The following is a 17510-nucleotide window of genomic DNA, read 5'->3' as shown; positions in this document are numbered from 1 at the left end:
GTCCCACATCGGCAAGTAGAGGAGAACGTCTCCGAAGTGTGATGCTATATAAAGGAAGCTGGGTTTTACTAGCAATTCATACCTTTCTCGGCCTTTTGGCTAAGATCAAGTGTAGTATCTGTTCTTATCAGTTTAATATCTGATATGTGGGCCATCGGCTCACACGATATTAACTCTATTTTTTAAGGGAGGAAGCCCATTAAGGTAGCTTGCTACCTGGGCTTTCGCGAGTCGCCCATGCGTTGCACTATTGCACGGGCCTGCCTGGCTCATCCCATCAACCAATAGTTAAAAATGTCCTTGTTTTGTGAATATATAAAATCCGGAAAAAGTCTAATGAAACGTTTGTTCTAATTTCTTAAACCCTTATAGCCTGAGGGAGTATAGGCCTGAGAGTTTTGGTGAGAAAACTAATCATCGGTGTGTGATAATGTCCGATAATCTGAAGCATCCTCTCGATATCACGGCTTCTCAGGAATCACTCGAGAGAGACCCTAAGGTTGCGAGAATCGAGGGGTTCAGTGACGACGACGACGACGGAGAGGAACAAGAAGGATTGGTCGAGTCGGAGTCGGAGCTGTCCATGAACCCAGGGAATCCTAGATTGCAGCGTTACTTGGTTGCCATCGAGTATATCGGAACTCGTTTCTCCGGTTCACAACAGCAACCTACGTACCGCACCGTCGTCGGTGTATTGCAGGTTTTTGTAATTTCTTTGATTTTTTTTCATCTCCGCAATTAGAGTGAGAGAGAAATCGATGAGACAATTTAATTCGACAAGTTGGTAGATTGGTTTCGTAGCTAATTATGGTGGCCATAGAGCAGGGCTTAGGGTTCAGTTTATATTGGCTAACAAAGTTTATCTTGGGGGATTCAAGTTGTGTGAATTGATACATTTCAGGAGGCTTTTCATAAGTTCATTGGTCAGCCTGTTAAGATCCTCTGCTCAAGTCGAACGGTAAGAGCTTTTTCATATTTTCCTATACCATTTTTTTTAATTTTCTTTATACAGCCTTAAACCTAAAGTTCTGATACCATATAAACGATCCTTAACCTTAGTAGCTCTGAAGAAACGTTTGTATTGCATTTGTCACAATAGATTCATAGGACCATGCTTTGTAGTCAATAGGTACTCCATAGAAAAGCTAGTACTCATGAATTAGATATAGGTCATGCTCAATTTTGTTTTTGTTTATTATTAGCTGACATTGATGTAGCGCCTTTATAGGATGCTGGAGTGCATGCACTATCAAATGTTTGCCATGTAGATGTGGAACGCATCAGTAAAAGGAAGCCGGGTGAAGTGGTATTTCTTTTGCACCCTACTGATTTCTATCTTGTGGCTAACATTTGGAATTTCCGGTGTCACACTCTTTGTATTAAGAGAGAGGAGCACACATGCCACATTGTTTTGAATATTATATGTTCCAATTGTAGTCTGGTTTACACATAACGTATACATTCGCAAATACCTGTTATCGTATATGTTTAATGGTCTTGGAAACTACTAGGGACAGATATACTTGCATTCTCACTGGCCGTTTTGTTTTTAAAATGCAGTTACCACCGCATGAGCCTGATGTGGTCCAGAAAGCTGTCAACCATTTTTTACAGGTTAATATCTGAATGTTTTTCATATTCTAACAATTAGATACAATGGTTTTTTCTCATTTCAGGGACAAAAGTTACTTCAGATTTGATGACATATTCATTTAAGTTTCTATTCACTCTATTTTCCGTGCTGCTAACTTTCACTTACTTTGACCTATCTACTAGTATTCAACATCTCATTAAAATCCTTGCGTTGTTATTAAGCAGAAAAAAGAAGGTGATGTTATGGTGATTGATGTTCGCTGTGTCCCAAGAAACTATCATGCCAGATATAAGGCCCGGGAGCGCACGTAGGTATTCTCTGTCTATCTCTCATAGTAGAAGCCAATATTAAGTTGTTCTATAGAATTTAGTGTTCCATATGTGTGTTGATTGTATATTAGAGTACGAGGTTATGCTTTGAAAATTAATTCCCTGCAATTGAAAAATTGATGATTTTTCATGACACTCACTGTAGATACTTCTACCGCATGCTATCGGGGTCGGATCCATTATCAATTCTTGAAAAAGACCGTTGCTGGCATGTTCCTGAGGAGCTAAATCTTCGCTCTATGCAGGTTTGCATACTACTGTATTGTCAGCATCCATATCAGCACTGATCCAAAAAAATTATTTTCCCTTGAAAGATGAGTCCTTAACCATAGTAAGAATAAAAAAACTCTAACGACATCATCAATGATTGGTGCGCAGGAAGCATGCAAAATTCTTGTTGGAACTCACGATTTTAGCTCCTTCAGGGCATCTGGTTGCCAGGTCAAATTTCTTTTTATGTTTTTGTTTAAACATCTCTATATGTCATACACTATCAATATGAAATGTTCTGAATGGTTGGACATATTCGTCACAGAATCCCTGATAAAGGCATCTTATTTGTGGCTTGGTAGACCTTAATTATTTGTTTGTGTTTGTGAGCAAGTACGAATATATGATAACTCTAGCAGATTGATCTCTCATTAATCGTTTCTAGTATTCTCAGTCATCACAGCGCACCAAAGCACTCCCATAAATTCAGTTTTTATTGTAGTCAGTAGATGTTAATCTTGATTCTTTAAATTAAGATACATATGTATCCTTTCGTCTTGGTGATATACAGCAAAAGGAGAGATAGCTTGTAATCTGCATCTAAAAAGAAGTTATCATTATGTGTAGACTAGTGTTCTTCCAGAAATCTGTTAACTCTTTTGACGAGTTGTTGTTATACAGGCAAAGTCACCTGTGAGATCTTTAGATGAACTAAATGTTACTGAAGTACCATCAACTCCATACTTTCCATCTATCGCGGATAGGGCGTGGAGTAATCTAAACAATGGAGATCCTCTCGCATGTTCCAGTCAACCCAAGACTGAGACTGTTAGTGTTGCTACTAATGTTGGAGAAGCAGAGGGGTCTACAGATGGTGATTCTTTTGGTGCAAGGAGACGGCACCGCTGCTATGTAGTTACAGCGCGTTCCCGCGGTTTTCTGTACCACCAGGTTTGAGTTTTTTTATTCATTGTCTCTCTTGGTAGATCACGTGTATCAATTGTAGTCTCTTTATTGATACACATAGTAATAGTTGTCCACATATCATCTTTTTGTTGTATGCGGAACTTCGAATAAGAAATGAATCTGATCTGAAAATGAAAGGGATGAATTGTGATGCTCTTTGTGGTCTGTTGATTTCTAGTGTCTTTATGCTGTGCAGGTTCGACTGCTTGTAGGAGTACTAAAATGCGTAGGCACTGGAGAATTGACGGTTGCAGACGGTATGTTGCTGTCTCTTTCTTCAGAGAGTTTACAGTTATAGGTTTGATTAGAATTGAAGGATGTTTAACTGTCTCATTCGGGTTAATCTATGAATTTGCTTCAGTTGAACGAATCCTGGAGGAGAAGACAGTGGCTGCAACCAAACCCATGGCTCCTGCTTCTGGTCTATATCTTGCCCGTGTCAAATACGAGTTTCCATGAAGACTTAAGTTCACTTCATTTCCGCAACAATGGGTGAGGAGTCACCAGAATGGATTCCGTTCAGAAGCTGAATCTTATATACTACAGTTCCGGACGCCATTCGAATCTTTCTTAACCATTATTTCTTCTAAATAACCATTATAAATTCTATATAAGATGTTCAATTTTTCTTCTACTTTTTAACCATAATTTCCAATAATAATTTTCTGTTTTATTTCTTTACTTTAATAGAAATAATTCACATAATATGATTTTTTTTTTGTAATTTTACTCTAATTATAATAAACTAAAATATATTTAATATATAGAATTTATAAATATTTATAGAGAGTTTGCTGAGTATATATTTTGTTTTAAGAGAGAACAAAATGTATATTTCAAATTACAATTTGATTAGCTTGAACTTCTTGTCATATATTTATATTTATAGTAATTTCAAATTGTTATATTCAAACTAAAAGATCAGTTATTTATTCATAATAAATTTATTTTTATGATTTTTTTTTACATATTTTTTTAACTTATTCTATCAAATAATTTGTAACTCTCATATTTATAATCATATCCATATTTTAAGGCACTAAATTTTAATTAGTTGCAATAATTTATTTGTGTTTATGTCAAATATATATAAGTTAGGTTTTAGTCTTACGTATACTGATATAATTGAATCATTTTCCATATGATTTTTATAAATGACTTCATTAATAATCTCGGAAAAGCGTACTTAGTTTTCGATTAATCATCTCGAATAATATTTATTTTCATTATGAATCTAAATAATAGATAAGTTTTCTTGCATTTGTTGGATAGTGGAAAAAGTATGGAAGAAACTAAGAAAGCTATAAAACCATAACTAAGATATTTTTTTATAATTTTTGTACAAGTTTTTTTTTTTTTTATCACCAAGTATAAGATCAGCTCAAACGAGCCAATTGGAAGGTTTGAAAGATACTTATTTAAAAAAATACTGCTTGATATTTGGTTAATTATTTATCATTTTATGTTAAACCAAAAAGTAAAAATCATGATGATTTTATGGATTTTTTTTTGTTGTTGTTCCAAGTTCATAATAAATAATAACATGATAAATTTAATTAAGATTAGTTCCTTCGTGTTGTGCCTTCTAACTCTTGGAGAGAGTGAAACGAACAACTGTGTTCAGAGGCGATGGCTTCTATAAAGATTTTCTTTTGGCTACGACTACGCAAAAATTGGAAGTTATGATGGTACCCTTCAGTAAAACCGAAGAAAAAACAAACTTTCTGATTGGCTAGAATCCCTTTCCAAGGATTGTTGATGAAAGAAGCAGTTTATTTTTCTTTGAACCACTCTGTTTTTTTCTTATGGTTCTAATTAAGCTTGGCCTCAGTCGTGACTCGTGAATACCAATTTATTCAATAAGCTAATACTTTTAAACAACCTACATGGGTATTCTAACTGATTAGAAAATGGAAATGAATTTTAATTTGAGAAAATTGGTTTTTAAGTTGACTACTATCTCTGAAAGGCTTAAAAGAGGCGACCTCTGTTTTTCTTCTAAAAGATCCATGTTGACCAAAACAAAAAACAAAAATATCGTGGTGTTTGACGTTGACCTAAAGAGACGAATGCATCTTGACTAAACATCGTAGTATCTCTCAGTCATGTGAAGCAGCATCAAAGGCCGAGGTTACTTAGAAGCTGACTCCATCTGGGAGTTTCCTCATCAAAAATGTATGTTAGAGGTGACACCAGTACTCCACTTCCTCCCACCTGAAATCACATTTCATGACACATTACTTAACGAAACTTCTGAGATTCGAGACGAAAGACTGATCTCGGTACTAAATGTGGTTTGGGCTATTAAATTTCAAGAGTGATGAAAGCTATGTATTTGTAAATCCCTTCAATAATGACAATCCTAGAGTAAAGGAGCGAGGTGGAAAGAAATGATGGATGGCATTACTAACCGCTCTCAGTTGCTGCACAGACTCATATAGAGCTTTTTTGGGTACACAAATCACAATGGCGTAGTACTCAATTGATATTTTTCCATCTCGTTTACAGTAAACTGGACTTATTGTTGGTCCCTGCACATCACAAAAGCACAATCGTCTAAAACTATCACCTATCAAATCAGTGGAAGTACACTGAATATACACCAAGATATTCTTGGGTTGGAGCTAGGAACTAAGGGCTTGTGAGCCCCAAATTTTCTCAAACTTTACCTGCAATCCTGATAATGATGATTGGGTTTTCACACGTTCAGCCACTTCCTCAGCATCCGTTCCTCTCATGTTTGCAACAACCTGGAGTGAAAACACAGGATGAAAGAAAGCAAAACTAGAGATAAGGAGAAACATTACAATTACTATGCACATACAGTGAATTGACCATCTGCCTTCAAATGAGCCTCTAATCGCTCGAGAATCTCATGCACTGTTTCTAGTGCTCCTTTTCTCTCAGTCAATGCCCTTCTGCTCGCCACTAATGCAGCCTGATATTAAGAAAAAGAAAAAAAAAAACGAATTATCTTCTGGAACACCGGTTGCCAAGTGGAAGGAAAACAGTAGTCAATTCCAAAGATCTTCACATCATACCTGACTTTCCAGCACAATCCCTCCTTCAATCTCTTTTAAGTTGTTCTCTTTAAGGGTTGTCCCACTACTCACAAGGTCCAAAATGGCATCAGCAATCCCCATCTAATTAACAAGAGAAAATGTGTCAACAAACACTGCACACAACAATAGTTTCTTTCTGTATTACTATAATCCATCATCTCACGCTGACGGCACAAAATAGCAAACATACTTTCACAAAAACGTTAATCCCATAGTAAGAGTAAACTCTGAAAAGATAAGAAGACGAATACAATAACTCTTAATGTACTCAGCATTTTCATACAAAAACCAAGCCTAATTAATCCTTATCGAAGCATAGTTCGAAATCCAAGGTTGATTTGAAAATATTGTAAATCTCACCGCAGGAGCTGCCTCTAGGGCTCCATCTGCAGTTGAAAAGCTCACATGCTTGATACCGTTATCTTTCATAAATTTGGGGCCTAGCTGCAAGCACAAGTTGGATAAATTCCAAAACAATTAGAATGCATTCCGAAAAAAGGTAAAAGGACAATAATGCACCAAAGGAATACTTGTAACGCATCATACATAAGTGAATCCTGTGGCAACTCGTAAAGGTCTTTCCGCAGTCCATTGAGGCATTTGTGCTAACTCCTTCAGAGATTTTATATTCTCAAATATTCCATAATTGGGTATCTGAAATCATATGAAAAGAGCAATCAAGAAGTCATCTGTATTGATGATGAACCACAACTATAAAAGATTTGTGCGTACCGCAAGGGAGAGATGACAATCTCCAAAGTTGAGAGCTTCATGGACAATGATAAGATCTTCGTTACCCTAATATATAACACAAACCTTTAAGATTTAATGCAAAATGGTCTTCAGATGACAAGTCTAAGTCATATAAGCTAACGCAAACAGTATGGGTTAGCAATGTCAAGGAAAACCACAGAAGAACGAATAACAAGATATATCAGCACAAAGATACCCTAGAATCTCAACATGTGTCTGCTAATCAAGATATAGAAGTATGATGTTATTTACCTGACCAAATTCACTAACTATGTCAAGACCAACAATGCCTAAATCCAGATCTCCTGAGAGCAACTTCCTGACAATGTCTTTTGGCCGTTGAAACCAAACTTCAGTATTTGGTAACTGGAGGACAAGAAAAAAAAAGATTACCACTACAAGCCGAGAAGTTGAAAAATACCAAAAATAACTAAAATAGAACTCAATACGCTTTTGGCTTTCTCCGAATGCATACCTGGGGAATTTGAGCAACATATTGCCGCGGATTGACTTGTTTGACAAACAATTGGCAATCCTTCATGAGAAAGGAGAAAGTAAAAGAGTCGTAAGGAGCCATAAGATTGCAAATCAGAGAGTGAAAAAATCATTTCAGAGAATCAAAGGATCAAAATGAAACCTTTAAGAAAGCAAACACAAAACTATAACTATAACTTCGCCTAGGGAACGATATGCAATCAATATATAGGCTTCACAGCACAGTCATTAGCTCAAATATAAGAAAAGTCTAGACCTTGAGCTTGTCAGTATAGCTCCCTACAATATCTTCTACAGTACAGAGAGATGATCGCAATTTGATACCAATTAACTAAGATTATCTCACTAGAAGTACAGAACACTGTATAAAATGACGATTAAAGGAGACTCTCAGTGCAAAAATGGAAAGCATTGTGAGAAGCAATTCCCAAAACAAATTGAAGTTTCCGAAACTCAGATACCAAAAAAAAAAAAGCAATGGAAATTTCCCAGCAAAAATCTTCAATTATCCTAAGGGGGAAACACAACGACACTCACCTTGAGAAGATCGAGCGAATCGGCGGCCATGCGTCCTTTGCTAGGAAGACCAAGACGAATCTGCTCCCTCCCGACGACAGAGACGGCGTCGGTGGCACCATTCTGGTTTGATTTCTGAGCGTTGGAGACGCAAGAAGTGACCATCCTGAGGCATCTCTGGCGAGTTCCGGTAACGGAGACAGCGGTGGTTGAATGAATCGGAGAGAAGAGAGAGAGGGAAGGTAAATGAAAAGAAGGAGAAGAAGAGGAGTATTGTAGAGTGGTGTTGAGAGGAATTGAGATTGACATGGTTGCTGCTGCTGCTGGCTCTCTCTCGGACTCGGAGGCGGAGGAAAGAGAGATGGTCGGCGGATATCATTGCAGAAAGCTCGGCCGTTATAAATATCCCAGAGTGTGTCCACGTGGAAAATCCAACTTCTTTTCAAATTAAATTTTAAAAAGATTTATTTTTATTTGTTGAGTGACAGACTTACACAGAAAAATATATCAATCTCTTGCACGACCAAAATACAATAAAATAAAATATTGAAGGTATCTTTCTTCTTCAGGAATGAGTTAAAATGTGCCTTGAAGTTTCTTGTTATGCCTCTGTTTGGTTTATGTCCATTGTGTTATATATATATTACTTCTTGATTTGCTTCAAGAGAGCAGCTACAGATCCACAATGTGTTGACTCGTTATTGCATCTCTCACAACAAGCCTGTAACATCTCTATCACTCTCTGGCACCTGCAACCCCCCCAAACATATAAATCTTAATTAGTATCTATCTCCAGTAAAACACTATGATATGAAAAGTGATGTTGTTGTTGTTGTTGTTCAACGTCGCTTAACTGTGTTAATCATGACTGATTATTCATGGAACTGTCTAAATTAAGGCCTAGAGACATGACTGATTATACTACACAAATCATTATATGCACAAAACCTGGTAAAACAGTAGGACTCATGTAGACACACACAAAAAAAAAGCCAGGCCCCTTCGGAGAATTCGTAATCAAAAGAAGAAGACCAGTTTCTTTTCTTTATACCTCATCATTAGTTTCTGATTTATATTAAGCTAGTTTTGTGAAACCAATGTAATAAGTTCATGCAAACAATGTGACAATGCACTTCCATACTTCTCCCAAGACAGGGATCATAAAATAGATAGATACTTAGGATATCTACAACCAGCCTGATGATGATGATCATAACGACAATAAGAAACCACAAGATTCAGTTAAATCTATTCTACTCATCCATCTCTCTTTATCAAATTACAGATAACGAATGACCCGCACTTCAAATTGGTCTAGAGCTCTCTATAATCAATTTGTTGTAATTGGGAACCACAAGAACATGCTCAAATTATCTAAATCAAAAGGAAGACATTTATAACAGTGTGTCTAGTTAATACTTCACACCATCAGCGTCTCTCTCGATTCTTTAGGGACAGAGTGATTTTGATCCAATACAACAAGTACACCCAAACAAAATTCAGCTAACCTTGGAAAATCTGGTAAATAATCTTCAAACATAACCTCACAACAATTACTAAGATTCTTAAAAGCCATCAAAGTATGATGCATCAAATCCTATTTATGCTAACAAGAGTAATAATTACAACTTAGCTGAAATTGAAAACCCAATAATCGAGGCATGAACCCTAAACCCCCAAAAACTAGAACGGGATATCTCTAATTTCACACTAGTAACATCATAACCAAAACCTGATGAATCTTTATGACTTAATGATGAAACCGCGACAAAATAATGAAGGAATCACCTTTGAGGAAGAAAATTGTTCTTGGAGAGACATGCTTGGATGTCGCAAGCCTCTTTCTTGCAAGGTTCTTTACTCGGTTGCGCCATCTTCTTCTCTCTCTTTTCTTTTTCGCAAGGCTTTTCTCAAATTTGGTTGTTGATCTCTATGATTGATTCAGCAAGCGTCAAAATACTTTTTGTTCCGATCACCGACTTGACATAATCCGCCTGAGAGGAGAGAGATTCGTCGGGAGCTCGGGAAATTAAACCACAATCAAAACCGGTCAATCTTACTGAACCGAACAAAACCATTAAGATATTATTAAATCGAACCGAACTAAACCATTCAGATATTATTAAATCGAACCAAACCGGACCAGGATTATTTTTAGGTTTTGTATCCTTTTGTCCTCCACACCTTCATTATCAAAAGATATTAGCAGTAGTGATTTTATGAAAATACTTAGGTTCACTCTAGGGCGAATCTTATTATTCACTTTTTCTTTATTAACCAATCAGAATCTTTTATGCATTATATTATTTAAAAGAATAAATCAAAATTAAATTAAAAAGCAAAACAGATTATGGAAACAAATTCTGTATATATTCTTTTTAAGGAAAGTTAAATATTGGCTTGGTTTAGATTTTACAATTCAAATGAAATGATATATTGGTTTGGGTTCACAAATAAAGTGATTAGGATTTAGATTTTACAATTCAAACAAAATTATATGTCGCTTTGGGTTTGTAAATAATGTGGTTAGGGTTTAGATTTTACAATTAAAACGAAATTATAGGTCGGTTTGAGTTCACAAATAAAGTGGTTAGAGTTTATATTTTACAATTAAAACGAAATTATATGTCAGTTTTGGTTTACAAATGAGATGATTAGGGTTTAGATTTTATAATTAGAATGAAATTATATGTCGGTTTGGGTTTACAAATGAGATTGTTAGGGTTTAGATTTTACAATTAAAATGAAATTATATGTCGGTTTGGCTTTACAAATAAGATTGTTAGGGTTTTACAATTATAATGAAATTATATATCGGTTTGAGTTTATAAATAAGCGGTTTAAGGTTTTAATTTTATAGATTTTATTTCCATATTTTATAAGAAAATGAATGAATAGGTTATTAAATGGATTATGACATGTTAGATTCTTATTGGCTAAAATAATGAGAATTGAACAAAGGGTTCACTCACCTTAGGAGTGAACCCAAGAATTGTTCGTGATTTAATTATATATAGTCTTATTTAGTACTAATAAAAATATAATTTCAAAGGAGGGCGTGAAAAGAGCTTTTTGGTGTTTGAACAACGCATCTCTTTTCTGACACATTCTTCTCTAATTATCATCTCTTAATTAATTACTTTTTTGGTCAACACACTTTTTAATTACATATGTTGTGACCTCTTAATTCTAATTTACGGATTGCTTGCTTTTTGTGGTTGAAAAGGTTTAATCAATGCCATAAGTCATACTACTATAAAAGAGATAGAGCAAGCTGCTTGCTCTAAAATAACCAAAATAACCAATACTATACCATTTTCTGCTTACATAATCAACTAATTGCTGTTATTTATATTCACTGATGTAATGTAGTGATGATGTCCAAATCTCTCTGTTAGCCTCCAAAGTTTCATCTGATAACCTAAGCTACCTTAATTTCTAAAACCATTCTATAAAAAATACAGAAATAAAAAGAAAGTTAAAAACATAGCATAATAAAGCAATAACATCACACGAAGAAGAGAAACATACGTGAATCATTCAATAATAGCTGCCATGCCACCCACTAAACTACCAGAAAAAAATTGCAAAATTAGATTAGTAGTGTACATATAAGGTAAATACTAGTACTATATTTTAAGTACTATATATTACAGCTAATATATATAAGCGTTAATTAATCAAATAAAAAAGGGTAAGTGAAAAACCAAAAATAGAAAGAAAAGGAGTAAAGTGTGGGTTTTGTTTACAAATGCAAAACTCTTCTCGTTCAAACACTAAACCAACAGTCACTGTGTGACTTCTTTGCTTTAATTGTCTCTCTCTCTAACACACACACACACACAGGGAAACCCGAGGCGTCACACTTAAAAAAACTCTTTTGAGATTTTGATCTCTCTCTATATCTCTTTGTCATTCCCAAAGCCAAATAGTATTATTTTCACGTTTTAGGAAAAAAACAAAAAAAAAAGTTCTACATTCTCATATATTTTCATCGATAAGAATCTGAAAATTCGGCGTGATCGATCATTGGTTTTATTTTCTTCTCTCGTTTGCAAGAGAAAAAATGGATGCAATGCTCGTTGTCACTGTCATTCTCTTCGCAATCGCATCACCCACACGTAAGTCTTTTTTAATTCCTTTATAAAAAAAACAATTTGTGTCATACATAAAACGTAATTTTGTAGGGTTTATGATTTAATAAGTTATCGATAAACAAAATGGTTGCAGATGGATACGATCCTTTGGATCCGTTCGGTAAAATCATTATTAAATGGGATCTCCTTTTATCTTCACCTGGCAGACACTCGGTAACTCTTCTTTCTCTCTTTTTTTTTTTTTTGGTTTCTCTGCGTATTTTATACTAATTTCTTTCGATTTTTCATCAAAAAAATATGTGTCTGATCATGGGACCCGCATGAACCTCAGATAATCTGGGATTTTATATATTTTTTTTGTTCTTGAACGAATATGGGTTTATGATGAAATGCTAAAAGATAGTAGTATAACAATTATGTAGAAAATACATAACTAAAATAGAGTCCGAAACTTCAGCTTAAGACGACGAAGTTAGTTAGTTACTCCAATAGTTTGTTTTGTCTCTTGCTAGGTTGATTTTGTCAAATTCATTTTCTGTTTAAAACTTGTAAAAATCTCTGATTCCTTCTTTTCTTATTTTTATTTTTGGAAATTATGTTTATGTATATTAATAGTTTTTATTTTTGAAGAGGTTAGTATTTGATAAATAACTGAATGAAAGGTTCCTATATATAGTAGCATTGATTTTGACAAATTGTCACTAATATTCTTGACTATTAAGAACCAATATATGTAAAATGATCAAACTATATTTCAACGTATATATACAAATGCGTGGTGAAATATCCAAAATGTTTGCAGGTACAAGTAATAGTAGAGAACATGCAAGAGTACCGGCACGTGGAGAAACCAGGGTGGAAGCTGAGTTGGCATTGGCTCAACAAAGAAGTTATATGGGACATGAGAGGAGCTGAGACGACCGAGCAAGGCAATTGCTCTGCCTTTGCCTCCAGCAACAACCTCCCTCACTGCTGTCTCCCCCGACCAACTATCGTCGATCTTCTTCCCGGAGCTTCTTACAACCTTCAGGTCTCTAACTGTTGCCGCGGAGGCGTCTTGACTTCCATGTCTCAGGACCACGCTAATCACGTCTCTACTTTCACAATGGACATTGGGAGCTCTCCTGATGGCCCTGAAGAGTTCAGTATCCCTTATAACTTTGATATAGGGGTCCCGGGTTATAGTTGCGACAATGCTACATCCGTGGCCCCGACCAAGTTTAGCACAGACAAGGGCCGTCGCAAAACCCAAGCTCTAGGTAACCAAAATGTTATAAGATGCTATTTTATTACAACAAGAAGTCAAGAAGCCGAGTTACTTAACAAAGATATGTGGTATATATTGTGAGCAGCAACATGGGAGGCAGTGTGCGTGTACTCGCAATTTCGTTCATCACAGTCACCAAAGTGCTGCGTTTCCCTCTCAGCATTCTACTACCAAAACATCGTTCCTTGTCCTACCTGTAGCTGCGGCTGCTCGAGTTCCCCTTGTGTCAAGTAATTCACTCTTTCGAAACTCTTTCACGTTTACTTTAGTTATTGTTTGGTTTGATGTCTTCTTGCTGAATGTTCAGGAAAGGAGAGATGCCGCCATATCTGGAACAGAAACATGATCCATATGAGGAAGTATCACCTGTAGTGACATGTTCGGATCATATGTGTCCTATCCGCATCCACTGGCATGTGAAAGTGAACTATAGAGAGTATTGGAGGGTAAAGATCACAGCAACGAATCTCAACACAATGAAGAATTACACTAATTGGAACTTAGTGGTGCTTCATCCAAACTTGAAAAGCGTCCAACAAGTCTTCAGCTTCAACTACAAATCTTTGACACCATATCAAAACAGCATCAGTGAGTCAACTATGAAAAAAATGTCTCTTTATTTTTCTTTTCTTACAGTCTTGGTTTAAAATCTTGACTTGTTTCTTGGTGGTGTGGTTTCAGATGACACAGGGATGTTTTGGGGAGTGCAGTTTTACAATGATGTTTTGCTTCAAGCAGGAAAGATTGGGAATGTGCAAACAGAGTTATTGCTAAAGAAGGATATGGGAAATTTCACTTTCAAAGAAGGTTGGGCATTCCCAAGGAGGATCTTGTTCAATGGGGATGAATGTGTTATGCCTTCTCCAGATGACTATCCAAGGCTCCCCAAATCTGCTTCACTTTCTTCTTCATCTTCCTCCTATACTACTATTATTAGCTTTGTTACCATCGTTTTCAGTTTTCTCTTTCACCTTCTACTTGTTTGATGAAAATGTTTTCATTTAAACCCTGCATTGTTCTATTCTTTGACAATTTCAAGAAACAAAAAGCCTCTTATAAAGAGAGCTGAATTTTGCTCCAAGTAGGTTATGTGGTGTGAAGCACTCACATTTCTTGACCATTTGACCATTTGGTGTGAAGCAAACCTTTTAGTTCTTTCCTTCTTTTTATTTAATCACTTAAGTGTTCAGAATTTGATTAGATGAATTAACCAATACAAAGGTTTCTTTATTTTGAAACTGTTATGGCTAAAATCATGCTGTGAAGTGAAAAGGAAAAAATACTTTTTTCGAATTCCTTGTAAACCAAGTACAGATTTAAATAAGGCGATAGTACATTTATTATGATGAGCTCTTATAAAACTGGAAGAATGTGTAATGGAAGTAAACTTGTAAAGCAATATTTCTATATTATGATTATATAAAAAGTGAAAATAATGGAAGTATAATCTAAGTTCTAACAAGACAATATTATCTATATGATAAATCCTATAAAAAAAATGTATTCTTTCTTTTGTCTCTAGAACATATAAAAGACAAAATGGCATGAATCAGCATCACATATGTATCAAATATGTAAAATTCACAAATAAGAAAGAGGAAAAAAGAATATTCGGAGCCAATAAGATTTTTTATATATACGTGAGAGACAAGTGGCCCAATTGATAGAGTTGTTGTTAGGCCCACTTCTAAAAACGCCTCTTTTATAAAAACCCGCCTCTTCCTTCACACCAACCTTCATTCACCTTTCACCTTCTTCTCAGATCTGTTTTTGAGATTCTTCGATTGCATCTCAAAGCTATGGCTACCTCCTCCGCCTGGAAGCTCGATGACCATCCCAAGCTCCCCAAGGGCAAAACCATAGCCTTAATCGTCTTAGATGGTTGGGGTGAATCTGCTCCTGATGAGTACAACTGTATCCACAACGCTCCTACTCCAGCCATGGATGCTCTTAAACATGTATTGTTTTCTTTTTACCTTCTTATCCTTTTGATTCTTTATAAGTTTTTCAATTCAGCCAACTTACTTTTGTCTCTCTCAATAGGGAGCTCCTGATACATGGACGTTGATCAAAGCTCACGGTACTGCTGTTGGACTTCCCAGTGAAGATGATATGGGAAACAGTGAGGTTGGTCATAATGCTCTTGGTGCTGGTCGTATCTTCGCTCAAGGTGCTAAGCTTTGTGACTTAGCTCTTGCTTCCGGCAAAATCTTTGAAGGTGAAGGTTTCAAATACGTTTCTGAATCTTTCGATACACATACTTTGCATCTCGTTGGACTTCTCAGTGACGGTGGAGTTCACTCTCGTATTGATCAGCTACAGGTTTCGATTTGATCTGTTTTTTTTTCCCCTTAATTCATGTTTGGGTGTTTCGATTTCTTAAATACTTGTTTGTTTTGTATAGTTGTTGATTAAGGGATCTGCTGAACGTGGTGCTAAGAGAATCCGTGTTCATATCCTTACCGATGGTCGTGATGTGTTGGATGGTTCAAGTGTTGGATTTGTTGAAACTCTTGAAGCAGATCTCGTTAAGTTACGTGAGAATGGTGTTGATGCTCAGATTGCATCTGGTGGAGGACGTATGTATGTGACTTTGGATAGGTATGAGAATGATTGGGAAGTTGTTAAAAGAGGTTGGGATGCTCAAGTTCTTGGTGAAGCTCCTCACAAATTCAAAAACGCTGTTGAAGCTGTCAAGACATTGAGGAAAGAGCCTGGTGCTAATGATCAGTACTTGCCTCCCTTTGTGATTGTTGATGACTCAGGGAAAGCAGTTGGTCCCATTGTGGACGGCGATGCTGTTGTCACTTTCAACTTCAGGGCTGATCGTATGGTTATGCATGCTAAGGCACTTGAATACGAAGATTTTGACAAGTTTGATCGTGTGAGGTTCCCAAAGATACGTTATGCTGGTATGCTTCAGTATGATGGAGAGCTTAAGCTACCAAACCGTTACCTTGTTTCTCCCCCGGAGATTGATAGAACGTCTGGTGAATATTTGACTCACAATGGCGTCAGCACCTTTGCTTGCAGGTTCTTTAAATTCTTTCTATCACATTTGAGTATTTGACATCTTTCTTATATGCATATTCACCTAGATAGCATTTTTGCCAATGAGTATACTACGTTCTTGAGTAGAATCTCTGACATATTTATCAATGTATGTGGCTGAAACAGTGAGACCGTCAAGTTTGGGCATGTCACCTTCTTCTGGAATGGAAACCGATCTGGATATTTCAATGAAAAGTTGGAGGAGTACGTCGAGATCCCAAGTGACAGTGGAATATCATTTAATGCCCAACCAAAGATGAAAGCTCTGGAAATTGGTGAGAAGGCGAGGGATGCAATCCTTAGTGGCAAGTTTGATCAGGTGAGGTGGATGAATGGTCTTATGATCATATAATCAAACATCCTTGTATATAAGCAGAGATAGTCTTACTTACGTTTTGATATTGAATTGAATTTCAGGTGCGAGTTAACATTCCAAATTCCGATATGGTGGGTCATACAGGTGATATTGCAGCCACAGTTGTTGCATGCGAGGCTGCTGATCTTGCTGTGAAGGTATTGTTATAAGAAATTTATCGACTAGTCTTAATAATAGGAGTGAGTGTGACTTAGCTCACAAGTGGTTTGGTTGTTGCAGATGATTTTTGATGCTATCGAACAAGTGAAAGGCATTTATGTTGTGACTGCTGATCACGGAAACGCAGAGGACATGGTGAAGAGGGATAAATCTGGGAAGCCTGCTTTGGACAAGGAAGGGAACCTTCAGATTCTAACCTCTCACACACTCAAGCCAGTAAGTCGAATGGAAGTCTGTGCTATTACCATAACGTAAAACATTGTTTAGATGTGAAATTGTAATTTATTGATTGCAGGTGCCAATTGCCATTGGAGGTCCTGGTTTGTCTAAAGGAGTTAGATTCCGTAAAGATCTGGAAACACCGGGGCTTGCAAATGTAGCTGCAACAGTGATGAACCTCCATGGATTTGTGGCTCCTGATGACTATGAGCCCACCCTAATTGAAGTAGTGGAGTAGAAGAATCGAGTGCCCAATCAGTTTTCAAGAGGGCTAAAACTCCCTAGTATCTTACGTTGTTTTCTAATAATAAGAGTTTTTACACAGACTTCTTGTATTTTTGATTTTGGCTTTAATTTCGGTTTACATGATCTGCAAGTTTTTCTCTTCACTACCATACAACCAAAAAGTATAAGCT

At 36.3% G+C, this 17510-nt stretch overlaps 5 protein-coding genes and 1 non-coding gene across 7 annotated transcripts; 4 read left to right on the top strand and 2 right to left on the bottom strand.

The window, feature by feature from the left end:
• The first annotated feature begins 78 nt into the window (after nt 1-78).
• Nucleotides 79-278, top strand: LOC147923303 (U2 spliceosomal RNA). The gene has a single exon (XR_015588030.1). It is a non-coding gene; the product is annotated as a U2 spliceosomal RNA (small nuclear RNA).
• LOC104755183 (uncharacterized) lies at nt 79-3804 on the top strand. Of its 2 annotated transcripts, none has more exons than XM_010477527.3 (10): nt 79-700; nt 902-958; nt 1229-1306; nt 1561-1614; nt 1819-1901; nt 2069-2168; nt 2302-2364; nt 2815-3084; nt 3296-3356; nt 3461-3804. In XM_010477527.3, exons 1-10 carry the CDS (start codon nt 431-433, stop codon nt 3556-3558), a joined length of 1134 nt encoding a protein of 377 aa, XP_010475829.1. In that variant the 5' UTR covers nt 79-430; the 3' UTR covers nt 3559-3804. The 2 variants fall into 2 exon arrangements, with proteins under 2 accessions (XP_010475829.1, XP_087351757.1); XM_087495631.1 differs by having other exon boundaries at nt 1819-1905.
• A 1198-nt stretch (nt 3805-5002) lies between these two features.
• Nucleotides 5003-8342, bottom strand: LOC104755182 (ATP phosphoribosyltransferase 2, chloroplastic). Its single transcript, XM_010477526.3, has 11 exons — nt 7947-8342; nt 7390-7449; nt 7167-7280; nt 6894-6959; nt 6708-6815; nt 6522-6605; nt 6141-6242; nt 5924-6037; nt 5769-5849; nt 5511-5630; nt 5003-5313 (listed from the first exon to the last, which is right to left on the bottom strand). Exons 1-11 carry the CDS (start codon nt 8232-8234, stop codon nt 5218-5220), a joined length of 1233 nt encoding a protein of 410 aa, XP_010475828.1. The 5' UTR covers nt 8235-8342; the 3' UTR covers nt 5003-5217.
• Nucleotides 8343-8364: 22 nt separating this feature from the next.
• LOC104755181 (uncharacterized) lies at nt 8365-9932 on the bottom strand. The gene is made up of 2 exons (XM_010477525.3): nt 9714-9932; nt 8365-8674 (listed from the first exon to the last, which is right to left on the bottom strand). The coding sequence occupies exons 1-2, from the start codon at nt 9797-9799 to the stop codon at nt 8569-8571; spliced, it is 192 nt and encodes a 63-aa protein (XP_010475827.1). The 5' UTR covers nt 9800-9932; the 3' UTR covers nt 8365-8568.
• Nucleotides 9933-11599: 1667 nt separating this feature from the next.
• LOC104755180 (COBRA-like protein 6) lies at nt 11600-14444 on the top strand. Its single transcript, XM_087495629.1, has 6 exons — nt 11600-12046; nt 12156-12235; nt 12825-13281; nt 13375-13519; nt 13597-13877; nt 13971-14444. Exons 1-6 carry the CDS (start codon nt 11992-11994, stop codon nt 14273-14275), a joined length of 1323 nt encoding a protein of 440 aa, XP_087351755.1. The 5' UTR covers nt 11600-11991; the 3' UTR covers nt 14276-14444.
• A 498-nt stretch (nt 14445-14942) lies between these two features.
• Nucleotides 14943-17470, top strand: LOC104755179 (2,3-bisphosphoglycerate-independent phosphoglycerate mutase 1). Its single transcript, XM_087495628.1, has 7 exons — nt 14943-15247; nt 15333-15611; nt 15694-16322; nt 16467-16659; nt 16758-16853; nt 16936-17091; nt 17171-17470. The coding sequence occupies exons 1-7, from the start codon at nt 15089-15091 to the stop codon at nt 17330-17332; spliced, it is 1674 nt and encodes a 557-aa protein (XP_087351754.1). The 5' UTR covers nt 14943-15088; the 3' UTR covers nt 17333-17470.
• Nucleotides 17471-17510: the final 40 nt, after the last annotated feature.

The sequence above is a fragment of the Camelina sativa genome, chromosome 17, assembly GCF_030686135.1.
Source record: "Camelina sativa cultivar CO46 ecotype springtype chromosome 17, ASM3068613v1".
Taxonomy (NCBI): Eukaryota; Viridiplantae; Streptophyta; class Magnoliopsida; order Brassicales; family Brassicaceae; genus Camelina; species Camelina sativa.
Note: the sequence above shows the minus strand (reverse complement) of the source record. Positions and strands in the feature narration are given on the sequence as shown.

Coding starts and splice junctions, on each gene's coding strand:
- LOC104755180 (XM_087495629.1), top strand. CDS start 11,992: ATGGATGCAATGCTCGTTGTCACTGTCATTCTCTTCGCAATCGCATCA. Junction 13,520..13,596: donor TCGAGTTCCCCTTGTGTCAA/GTAATTCACTCT, acceptor CTGAATGTTCAG/GAAAGGAGAGATGCCGCCAT. Junction 13,878..13,970: donor ACCATATCAAAACAGCATCA/GTGAGTCAACTA, acceptor GTGTGGTTTCAG/ATGACACAGGGATGTTTTGG.
- LOC104755181 (XM_010477525.3), bottom strand. CDS start 9,799: ATGGCGCAACCGAGTAAAGAACCTTGCAAGAAAGAGGCTTGCGACATC. Junction 8,675..9,713: donor AACAATTTTCTTCCTCAAAG/GTGATTCCTTCA, acceptor GGGGGGTTGCAG/GTGCCAGAGAGTGATAGAGA.
- LOC104755179 (XM_087495628.1), top strand. CDS start 15,089: ATGGCTACCTCCTCCGCCTGGAAGCTCGATGACCATCCCAAGCTCCCC. Junction 15,612..15,693: donor CTCGTATTGATCAGCTACAG/GTTTCGATTTGA, acceptor TGTTTTGTATAG/TTGTTGATTAAGGGATCTGC. Junction 16,854..16,935: donor CTGCTGATCTTGCTGTGAAG/GTATTGTTATAA, acceptor TGGTTGTTGCAG/ATGATTTTTGATGCTATCGA.
- LOC104755182 (XM_010477526.3), bottom strand. CDS start 8,234: ATGTCAATCTCAATTCCTCTCAACACCACTCTACAATACTCCTCTTCT. Junction 6,606..6,707: donor TTGCCACAGGATTCACTTAT/GTATGATGCGTT, acceptor TTGTGCTTGCAG/CTAGGCCCCAAATTTATGAA. Junction 5,631..5,768: donor CATCATTATCAGGATTGCAG/GTAAAGTTTGAG, acceptor TGTGATGTGCAG/GGACCAACAATAAGTCCAGT.
- LOC104755183 (XM_010477527.3), top strand. CDS start 431: ATGTCCGATAATCTGAAGCATCCTCTCGATATCACGGCTTCTCAGGAA. Junction 1,615..1,818: donor CTGTCAACCATTTTTTACAG/GTTAATATCTGA, acceptor GTTATTAAGCAG/AAAAAAGAAGGTGATGTTAT. Junction 3,085..3,295: donor GCGGTTTTCTGTACCACCAG/GTTTGAGTTTTT, acceptor TATGCTGTGCAG/GTTCGACTGCTTGTAGGAGT.